This window comes from Stegostoma tigrinum, chromosome 18 (assembly GCF_030684315.1).
Source record: "Stegostoma tigrinum isolate sSteTig4 chromosome 18, sSteTig4.hap1, whole genome shotgun sequence".
In the NCBI taxonomy this organism is placed as follows: Eukaryota; Metazoa; Chordata; class Chondrichthyes; order Orectolobiformes; family Stegostomatidae; genus Stegostoma; species Stegostoma tigrinum.
In genome coordinates, this window is record NC_081371.1 from 15,704,773 (window position 1) to 15,716,974 (window position 12,202).

Sequence of the window (12,202 nt, forward strand, 5' to 3'; positions counted from 1 at the left end):
CCTGATACGTGCGAGACAAAAGCTTCGAGAAAAGTCTAATTTTTCAGCAAGATTCAAATTTTGTACTACCAAATGAATATATCTGAGATAGCCTATATGCGGAATTATATTTGCAAAGGTCTGATACTGAACAGTCAGATTAGATCAGACAAAATTAAGGCAATTAAACAGTGCAAGGCACTGAAGATTGTTCTCAATGCCTGCTCCTCTCAACAATATCCCACTATGTATAGTTGTAAGATCTATCCCTGTCAAATTAAAAAAAACCTCTCCCATCAGTATACAGCATTGAGATATACAGCACAGAAACTGACCCTTTAGTCCAACTCATCCGTGCTGACAAGATATCCTATATAAATCTAATCCCATTTGCCAGCCTTCAGCCCATATCCCTCTAAATCCTTCCTATTCATATACCCATCCAGCTGCCTTTTAAATGTTGTAATCATACCAGCCTCCAACATTTCCCCGGCAGCTCACTCCATACATGCACCACCCTCTGCATGAAAAAGTTGAACTTTATGTCCATTTTATATCTTTCCCCTCTCACCTTAAATCTTTGCTGTTTAGACTTCCCCAACCCCAGGAGAAAGACCTTGGCTATGTACCCCAACCATGCCCATCATGATTTTATAAATCTCTAGAAGTTCACCCCTTAGCTTCCGCTCCAGGGAAAATAGCCCTGGCCTTTTCAGCTTTAACCTATAGCTCAACCCTCCAAACCTAGCAACATCATTGTAAATATTTTCTGAACCATTTCTAATTTTACAACATTTTTCCTAAAGGAGGGAGACCAGAATTGTACGCAATACTCTAATTGTGGCCTAGCCAATGCTCTGTACAGTTGCAACATGACCTATGCACTGACCAATAATGGCAAGCCTACCAAATGCCTTCTTCACTAAACTATCCAATTGCAACTCTATTTTCAAGGAACAATGAACCTGCACTCCAAGGCCTCTTTGTTCAACAACACTTCCCAGGACCTTACCATTAAGGTATAAGTCCTGCCCTGATTTACCTTTCCAAAATGCAACACCTCGCACTTGTCTAAATTAAACTCCATCTGTCAGTCCTTGGCTCATGGCCCATCTGATCAAGATCCCGTTGTACTCTGATGTAACCTTCTCTGCTGTGCACTACACCCCCAATTTTGATGTCATCTGCAAATACCAACCATACCTCTTATGTTTGCATCCAAATCATTTATATAAATGACAAGGGTCTTGGCCTGAAACGTCAGCCTTCCTGCTCCTCTGATGCTGCTTGGCCTGCTGTGTTCTTCCAGCTCTACACCGTGTTATCTCAGACCCAGCATTGATCCTTGTAGCACACCGCTGGTCACAGGCCTCCGATCTGAAAAGCAACCCCCTCCCCTCCGCACCCCCCCCCCCCGCGCCCCCCCCCGACCACCACCACCACAACCCTCTCTTCTACCTTTGAGCCAGTTCTGTATCCACACTACTACATTAAATAAGCTGGTGTTTAAAAGATCCAAGAAAGCCACAGTGGTGAAAAATCTTGTGTCTAAAACAAAAGAACTCACACATTGCCATTATGTTAAGTATACAAAATTGGGCAAAAAGTAACACGTGATTCAGAGCCAACTAAAGAACAGCCCCTGTTTCTGGCAGATGGCTCCTCTCTCACTGCTATTCTGATAAGTGAATAAAAGTGAGAGAAACCTTAGATATGACCCAACAAATGCTGCAAACAGCCCATTCACATGGGATAAACGTGAGAATCAAAATTAGTCACTAGTGACAGCCAGCGGATCTGCATCAAGGGAGTTTAGCGAGAGTGAGAAAATATTTATTGTCAAGAGCACAGGTGCAGTGAGGGCGATCTCTTGTGAATAAGGAAATAGTTAGCAAAGCCACCTATTCATCCAAGGATAAACAGGAGCCATACTTGGATCAAAAAGTAATTTAATGCCACAAATAAAAATCAGCATTGCACTTACAGATTTTTTTCAGAGCTCTTGCTTAGATATTATAATTTCTTCAACTAAAATTTAGAAAACTTTATTAATAGCATTCTTTATAATCATTTACCTACCATAGACTCCAGTTTGGTCAGGTCATACTCACCCATTGGACTTGAGATAACAAGGTGTAGAGCTGAATGAACACAGCAGGCCAAGCAGCATCAGAGCAGCAGGAAGGCTGACGTTTCGGGCCTAGACCCTTCTTCAGAAATTTCAGAGATTTGTTATCTTAGATTCTCCAGCATCTGCAGTTCCTACTACCCCTCACCCATTGGACTTGCTGACCTGCACTCACTTAACCACCAATGTTCCAAATTTAAAGTTCTCAGCCTTGTCTTTAAAATCTCTCATGGCCTCAAACTACCCTCTTTACAAACTTTTCGATCTTTACAACACAATCTGTTATTCAATCTCATTGTTCAGCTGATCAACTGTGGTTGTAGGAGCCTTGGAAAGTTGTTGCCCTGCATTTTGGAGAGATGGCATGCTGCGCTGCCACTCTACTTCAAACATTACCAACATTGAGGCATTGGCATCCTGGGGCACTGGTTCTGATGAGCAGATTTGTCTGGGTGGATTACATACTTACATTGGGCATGTTTGGTGACAAAGCCAAGACACGTTACCTTATTTCTCTAAAGAACAAGGTCCGTGAGCTCCAGGTAAACACAGTGGACAAAGTGTCCATAACCACAAAATGCACTGTCTGCTGCTTGGGTCACTACATTGTATGACAGGCAGTGACTGGAACTTTAAGTGCTGGAACTGGGGAGCAGATTAATTTTGCTAATGTCAAATAAACAAATCTGTTGGTTGACAAACTAACCGTAAGGCTGATTGAGCGTATTTTCATTTTGACCATGTCATGCAACAATTTTCAGCAAACCAGCTAATGGAGCATTTATTTGGGTGAATAAAGAAACACTGTGGGATGTAGGGGTATGAATTCTGCTTGAGAGAATTGATCTTCTCTTTGTTAGTCGGTCAGAGGCAACATGCAGAAGCTTTTTTTATCCCACAACAGACGGCAATGTGTTCTGGAATGTACTTCCTGGTAGTGTGGTGAAAATAGAATTAATATAGTTGGAGAATGGAAATGGATAAATAGCTGAGGGTAAAGAATTTGTAACACTATGGGGAACATGTAGGCCTGCTGGGTTAAATGGAAAACTCCTTGAAAAAGAAATGTTAGAGGAAAAAATTACAAATGATGGTCCTATTCTGTATTTCTATGAACCTGGACTTGTTGAGCCCAAGTCAAATATATATTGAATTGGTAGTATTCCCTACATATTCCAGGCACTATATCAGGAGAATACATGCAAACTCAACTTTTTATTAAAGCTTAGAAATTTAGAACACAGCTATAAAGATCTAAGGACGTTATTACACCAGATGTAGCCCTACCCCAGAGAAGTGGAATTCAGTGACGCAAATTAGTTCCTTCACAATGCACCTAAACATCACATTACCAAACAGAGCAAACACCCAAAAGTAGTAGTCAAAGAAAAGCACACACCCAATGTGAGCCTGACAGAAGGTGCTTGATAATAAAATGTGAGGCTGGATGAACACAGCAGGCCCAGCAGCATCTCAGGAGCACAAAAGCTGACATTTCGGGCCTAGACCCTTCATCAGAGAGCCACATTTCTGTCACCTGTACACTACAATGTGAGGTGAACATCCATCCTATAACACTACAGCACACTTTTCAGCCTCTGGTCTTAAAATTGACTTTAACAATTTCAGACACATCTTCTCCATGATTATTCTCATTATTGCCTCCTTTCACCTTGTACATTCATTATTCAGTCAGTCATCTCCTGCACTCCACCTAAGCATTTTTGCAATTCCATGCTCATCATTCCTGCTCAGAAGCTTCTGTGAAAGGCCATCGATTTAAAGCAGTAACGTTGCATTTCTCTGTCCGCAGTTACTGCCTGACCTGTTGAACGTTTTTGATGTATTTCTTATTTTAGATTTCCGTCATTTCCAACATCTTGCTTTTTGCACATTAAAACCTCTATAAGTGTGAATTAACATACCTGTAACTGTAGCCTTTAAAAAAAACAAAATCAGATAGCATTCCTAAAAAGTAAACGAGGAACATTAAAAATGAAGATTTAGTGAGAACAAATAAGGAGTTTGTATCAGTGATAGTGAAAACTCTGAGAAAAAGTAGCTACTCATAGAAACATAGAAAATAGAAGCAAAAGTAGGCCATTTAGCCCTTTGACCCCATTTCTGCTCTCTCCCCATAGCCCTTGATCCTTTTAGCCCTAAGAACTTTATCTAAGTAATTCTTGAAAACGTTCACTGTTTTGGCCTCAATCACTTTCTGGCAGAGACTTCACAGGCTCTCTGCTCTCTGGGTGAAGAAATTTCTGCTCCTCTCAATCTGAAATGGACTACACTGTATCCTTAAGCCCTGGATACTATGACTCCTTCCTCTGGACTCCCCAATTATCTTTCTTGCATTTAATCTGTCTAGCCCTGTTAGAATTTTATAGGCTTCTATGAAATCTCTCCACATTCTTCTAAATTCCAATGAATCCTGTCCCAACCAACCCAGTCTCTCTTCACATGTCAGTCCAACGATTCAAGGATACCCAAATACATGTCTAAGTTTGGACAATGTGGGTTCTCTCAGGTTGATATCATGTACAAATGCCTAGCCAGATTGTATTTCAATACATTCAATTTCATGGAGTGGTCACACATGATTACAATAAGAGTGCACTTTACCTCAATTCTGCTGTATCAACTCCCGTGGAAAATATTCAAATGCACAAAACAGAACTCTATTCTTGACAAATAGCAGCTTGGGAAAAATTATCAAAACATATTTTCCTGCACGCTGACTGTAATACCCATCACAATATATCCATCTGTTTTGTTTAATTGTCCACTCACAACAAGGCTGAGGCAGAGTGTTGCTAAGTAAGCTTCCTGCTAATTATCACTCTACTAAATAGGAGTAAGTGCTGACAGGCTTATTGCCATTGTGGCATAGTCTAGTGGTTGTATCTTTGATATTCCTCAACCTGCCAGATCATTTCTTTGGCACCTTCCCTCTACGGCTGAAGGAACAAATCCCTAATGGCCAAATCTCTTGTTAATATCATCAGACTTTTAATCAGGTACTTAACAAGCTAAAAAGGCAACATTAATGGATCGTTTCAAACCTCTGAAAACTATCGATATATAATACACAAGTAAAAACTCGCTCCTATTTTCCTTGTTGGATTAAAAATTTGTTTGGAAACAGTGACTCTGCAATGTCTAACAATGAAGCACTATGAGACACTGTGCATTACAACATCGTACAGCAGCTTTCCTTCGACCTCTCCTCTCTGGCAGGAGAGATATAACTGAAAAGAGCTGAGAAGGCAGATGCTCACACTCATCAATGCAGTCACATATTTTTTGGAATATGAGATCATTTTTGGCAAAACGTACTTTTGAAAAACTTACATATTCAAATCTCTGACTAGAGTGTTAGATTTAATCATTATCCTTCATAAAAATGGCCAATTTCTGTACAGTGTAAAATTTACTTCTGCCAAATTGCCCAACTCCACAAGTTTGGCTCAAATTAGGTCAAAATATTTTGAATTTTGCAAGCCTCACATCCCAGCTGTGCAAGCCAATGTTTTTCTCTTGGTCTTTGGATACTTACTTCCAAATCCCCAAGCTTAGGGTGAAAAAGCAACATTGCACAGAGCACAAAGAAGTCACACTGCAGATTGTTGCTTTGTACTTTGCTGTTTGCTTCTTGCGCCAGATTCCTTTCCTACCCCCAAACCTACAAATGTCAACGTTGCTTGCACTCAGGATTTGATGTAAAATGTTCTCAATTTTATTAAATCAGGTTCTCATCCTTGAAAATTTAATATTTTGTCTGAGTATTTCTCTCCTGAACAAGGCAGGCTTCCATTTATAACGCAACTCACGGGATGGCCCGAAGCACTTTGCCACTATTGGAAATGTAGTGATTTGTTCTAAGATATTCTCATCTTTGTTTTGTGGCTTCCTGACACTTTGGTAGTTCGAAAAGCAGACAGGCTATTTTGTTGTGTGGATGGCATCAATGACTGTTACATTGGCTGTTTGAAGAGAAGGTGTGGAGAGGGTGTTTGATGAAGCTGGTATTGCTGGGGAATCAAAATAAACCTGATCCCATCCTCAGGCAGCATCCAGATAGTTGCAATAGAGGTTGCTGGGAAGTGCTCAAGAATGGAATCAGTGGATGAATATTCCCTCCATCTCCGACCTTGGAATGTATCCTCCTGAATGATAGGGCACTGAAAGCACGCAAAGCACTCCCACTGCTGCTTTGACTCCCTCGTCTCACAGATTGGAATGGCATCAAAGGGACACTCCCATTTTAAAAGAATTGAAGAGCCATAGAAAACATGTAACAAAGATTCAACAGGATGGTGCCAGGAATGAGAGGATACAATGATGATAGCAAAATTAGTAAATATTACACTTTTTGTCTCAGAATCAATATTGTTGGGTTTTATGGAGTGTATCTCACTCTATCTTGCCAATATTACCTCATTAACTATCTACCACATTCCTATGGCACCACTTTCACACTTTGTAGCCATCTCTTACAACATGCCATGCCTCAAAAAAATCATTATTGCCAGGAACTGCCCTGCATGCTCACATGGCCTGCAGGTACTATCACAACACAATTAATCCAGAAACTCAATTAATGTTTTGGGGACCTGGGTTTAAATCCTGTCACAGTAGATGATGAAATTTGAATTCTATATTAAATACCTGGAATTAACAATTTATTGGTGTCCATGAACCCATTGCCAATTGTCAGAAAAACCCATTTGGTTCACTAATGTCCTTTATAGAAATAAACTTGTTATCTGTACCTGGTCTGGCCTACATATGACTCCCGAGTCTGCCACGATGGGGATTACACAGTGCTCCCACACGCAGCTTTCAACTATACTGGAGTAACGACTGTGTGACCATCGGAAAACCAAAGCCAAAAATTATTAAATGAAAGAAATAGGTACAATTAACATGATCTAATTAGCTGTACTTAAGCCTTTCAGGACCCAGGTTCATCACATCTGGCTCCACAAGGATCTCATGGTAGAAAGCCCTTATTCTCAATCCCGAAATTGTGTGACATCATCAGATTGGCGGTAGCTTATTGTACTTTAGTGTTAACACTTTAAAATGAATACCATCCACAGCAGTAACAGGACAAACAAAACCACTAGAATAACTTATTTACTTGACTCCAAGGTCATCACAATTGGGTTCCCTTCTATCCTTACTCAGTGTCCAGACAAGCATTCAGCAGGAGCCATTGGATCACAAGCAAGAGCAGAGACCATGGTCAATTTACACTCTCTAACCAAGGGATGCTGAGATTAACTGTGATGCTCAAACTGATAAACAACAAACTTAGATACTGACATCAGTTCTGAAGTCATCCCAGTTTGTATGGTTCAGCTATATGCTACTTTAACCAATAGTCATTAGGGAGGCTAGTTCTACTGAATCAGAAAACACCCAAGTGAAATTAGAATTTTTACTGTCACAATAGCAAATTGAAGAGAACAGATTTGATTTCAACTGCAGTATGCGTAGACAGTAATTTCTAAATGCACTTTGTTAAAGAAAAAAACATCTTTCCTATAAAAGAGATCAGAATAATGAATGGATTAAATGAATTGACTCTGATATACTACTTTAATGCTCTCAAATGCCCCAGTAACAAAGCTTGGCACCGTGCAGGATAAGGATAAAATCATCCACATCATTCACAGTAACTTGTACTGAACGATTCACAAATGATCATACTCATGGCAATCTGTAGCTTTTAAAATAACTTTGTTTGAATATTGCTGAGAAAAGACACATAAGATTGTCCTGACACGTGCAACACAAAATGCATTGACAAAACATGTCTTTACTCAAATTCAGTGTTCCCAAATTATCAGAACTTTATATTTTCATGGGGTGCCTTTGAAATGAGGTTACTTGCACATAGGAGTGTGTGAAAGTGGCGTGCTTAGATTTTAAAATTCTCATCTTAATGCTCAAATCCTTTCATGGCCTCAAATCTCGCAATATTTGTAATCAACTCCAGGCGTCCAAAACCTGCTCTCCTCCAATTTTAACGTCTTCAGCATTGCTGATTTTAATTGTTCACCATCGGCAGCCACATCGTCATCTGCCAAGACTATGATCTCTAGAACAGAGACCTTGTTGTGTGGTGGTACTGTCCCTACCTTCTTACCTCATGGCTTTGGAGATGTGTGATAATGTCTCTGAATAAGTGATTAGAAAATATCAATAACTTGTAAAATTTTCTACCTAAACCCCTCTATCTCATTTTCCTTCTTTAAAATGTGCCTTCAAATGTACCTATGCTTCACCTCATCCTAATAACTCCCCTATGGCTTGTTGTCAAATTTTGTTTGAAAACATTCCTGTTAAGGATTTCAGTAATTTCGCTACATTAAAGGCACATGTAGAATCAAATTATTGTTTGGCAAGTTTGTGGCGAGTAGATATCTGAGTATGGTTGTGGGTAAAAGTTGATGTAGAGTTAATTTGTTTTGTTTTCATTTGCAAGTCCTTAAGCCTGGAGTTTGTTGTAAATTTAGTTCCAAACTCTCGTAAACAAACATTAATAGAGTGTATTAAACATAATATCAACAAGGCATTGTTGAACACCAGTTCCATATGAGCTGACATCAGTATAACATAGCATCCTTAGGAATAGCTACTGAGCATGTACAGGTGCAAGGTATAGTTAACTCTCTCCTCCAGGGTTGTTCTGTTGTGTCTTTCAGGAGATGCTGTTTCTTTTTTAAAAAAACAAAAATAATAATTTCAGCAATTTCACTGCTATTCTCTGCAAGTTTCCCAGCTGGTCCATTGGCAGGAATTAATTATTTTTTGATAATAGCTGGTGCTCTGTGCTTACCAAGTGCACATTTTTAAAGGACAAGTCAATTATTGTCAATTGGTGCCATCTGTATATGCTGACAAGTAATGCACAAGATGTTACAAATTAATAAGTTTTTAAGATCTATCGCTGTGATATTCCCTGAACATCCTTTTAACTTAATGCAAGAATAATCTAAACTTAAAATGGCAACCATAAATCCACATTTTCTGGAAATCAAAGAATATTCCCATTTATTTCATGGCTTGAAAATGTCAGTAATCTGTGCAATGGGTTTTTAACATTTTTTTCTCCTGATTTGAAGATTTAATGAAAGACTGTGCATTCACATTCTCCCCAAAATCTGCTGCTGGTCTGAGTGCACAAGAGGCTTAGGAGAATGTTTCCAAGAATAAGACACTTCAAGTCATGAGGAAAGACCGAAGAAGTTGAGACTATTCCCCTTGGAGAAGAGGAGGCCTAAGAGAAGATCTGATGGAAGTTTTTAAACTATGGTGAGTCTAGAGACAGTAGATAGGGAATAAAACTGTTCCCACTTGAAAAAGGATCGAAAACTAAAGGGCACGTTATAAAGTGTTTTGCAATGAGAAAAACCATTTTCACACAGAAAGTAGTTAGAGTCTGGAAAGCTCTGCCTGGTAGTATGGTGGCAATTGGCCAGAGAGAATTAGCTACTTATTGAAATAGAAACACTGTGCAGAGTTTCGGTGAAAAGACAAAGTAAAATATTCTGAGATCCAACACAAACACAATCGCCTCCTTCTGCTCTGTAACATTTGTGACAAGGCAGAATCCATACAAAAAAAACTGAATATCTCATATTAAACAGTGAAACTCACAAATCATGTGTGTCAGCGAAGCAGTTAACAACTTTGCAATTTACCAAATTATATTTTCAAATTTTGAATAACCGTGGTGTACATTTAATTATGTTAGATAGTAAAAAGCATTTCAATGTTTGATTTACCAAGAGAATTATCCATACATTTTCAAAGATGTTAAAATTTCCAACCTTGTCTTCATTTTACTTATCAGGAGCTAGAAAGCTCAGTTTTTATTATCTTCATCTATGTCTCCAAGCAAATATTTGTAAGCTAATGGAATTACCATGATTTCAGAGCACTCACCTCCAATATATAAGGATAGCTACCAGCAGCATCAAACATAGGAAGGTGAGAGCTGATACCACCACAAGAGGGATAATTGCCTTTTTTTCTGTCTCTAACCCAACTGCCAAACCTATACGGGACTCATGGCTGCTGTTACTGGCCTCTGTGGTTGTAGAAAAACGAAAAGGATTTAAAAGACAATTTTACCACAAGCAAACCAGAATGAGAGAGCAAAACACACTCACGACAGTACAATAAGAACATCAACGTTTCATGACGAAGCTTCAGTTACATGCCCAAAATACAATTTGTGTAAAACTACTTACCTGCCCAATATAAAATGAATAAAATAAACTTTCATGCTATTCAACAGAGAAGCAAAAGGTGAAGAACAGTGACAATTAATTAGCCAGCAAAAGCGTAGTCCCAGCACCACCAAGCAACACAACTTACCCCACACAAATCAAAGCAGATGGACTATCAGATTTTCTACAAAACTCTCATCTTATTTAAAATCTAGTGGTTTTAAATAATGATTAGATTTCTGAAGTAAATTTCTAACAAATAGATAAAAATGCTGGCATCTCATCTTGGTTGGATAGCAAATTGTCAGCTTGACGAGAAACCGATCACAGATAGCTCAAGACATTACAATCATGAACAGGAGAGTTTTCTAAAGGCTACCAATTAGGAAAATAAGTAATCAAGCTTCTACATGTAATCATGTTAACTATTCTCTAGCTGATCTACATGGTGCAGGGACAAAATAAAACAGTTAAATTCTAATATCTTTTCATTGCTTTCCTTTAATTTGAGAAATCTGCCTCAAGACATTTTTATCTTTTCAGATGTCTCCCTGTTTCTTTTAAATGCCACAATACAGGGGGCAATACCATACCAGTGCCAACACAGAAGCCTGAAGGATCCTGAGCCTGTCAGGCACACAAATGGTCACCTGGTGGAGGTTTTGATGCATCAGTTCCTGGAACAGTGATGTCCTACTCCACCAGACATGCCAGTCAATCAGAAGTGCTGCCGCAGAATCCATGCCAAGTGGCAGCACAGGAACTCCAGGAACATTGGTAAGGTCCATGACTTTGAGGTGTGGCAGGACAGGGGGTGGGAAGGAGGAAAGCACCGTCTGGGGAGGTGGGGTTGTGAAGTGAAGAGGGCTGCATTCAGCAGTCAACAAAACCACCATTACCAAGTCTCACCCACCCATGCCCTTGATCACTCCCCAGATGGGGTAGGCTCAGGCAATCTACCAACCTGGCTGCATTTCGCCAACTGCCAAGGCTGCCACTGTTCTCACCTGCCAAGAAAATAGATAACCAGTGGTGGCATGACAAGATCCTCAACTGATGACTGATTAACCACTTAAGGGCTTGAGCTGATGGTGGATTGGGGAACTCGAGCGTGGGTCTCCCCGCCTCAAAGTTATTTTTAGTGGAAGTGGGAAGGCAGTGGGTATCTCCGAAGCCAACCCAGCTGATTATCTTAAATAAAAACCGAAGGAACTGTGTATGCTGTAAATCAGAAACAAACAGAGAAATTGCTGGAAAAGCTTGGCAGGTCTGGCGGCATCTATGAACCGAAATCACAGTTAACGTTTCGCTTTCGGTGACCCTTCCTCAGAGCGGGAAGGGATGGCCAACCTGAAATGTTAACTCCAATTTCTCTCCAGGCCTGCCAAGCTTTTCCAGCAATTCTTGTTTGTTTTTGCAACTAGCTATCTATCCTTCCATTCACCTTGCCAGCCACTCTAGGGAAGGAGCAAGATTCAGCTCTCTGTCTCTACTGATGTCACAAACCTTTCTCATGAGGCTGTCTGTACCTGTTATCATTAAACCCAGTCTTCACTTCTTTCTTTTTGTAAAACTTTCCTTGCCCTGTTTTCTTTAGCTTGGCTGCCTCAAAAATGCTCCTTTATTGATTGACTCAACATCCGGTCTCACTTTGTATAACTTGTTGCAAAGGGCAACCAACATGCATATGGGTGAACTTGACATGTGGGCACAGGCACTCTAACAGCTTGTGACCAGAAAGAAACAGAATCATTAGGATCTAGTGGCTATAATGAAAGGAAGTAGCCAGCTTGGTTTAGCATGTGGGATAAGTACATAGAGATATTCAGATGAGTGACTGTGACTGCAA

At 39.8% G+C, this 12,202-nt stretch overlaps 1 protein-coding gene across 3 annotated transcripts in view; it reads right to left on the reverse strand.

Moving 5' to 3' along the window:
- The window catches only part of LOC125460698 (receptor-type tyrosine-protein phosphatase zeta-like), a 242,061-nt gene that overhangs the window by 54,902 nt on the left and 174,957 nt on the right, over positions 1-12,202 (reverse strand). For all 3 annotated transcript variants that reach the window (XM_048548418.2, XM_048548417.2, XM_048548419.2), the window contains exon 13: positions 10,067-10,211. In XM_048548418.2, coding sequence (XP_048404375.1) covers positions 10,067-10,211 — 145 coding nt within the window. The remainder of the gene's footprint in view (positions 1-10,066; positions 10,212-12,202) is intronic.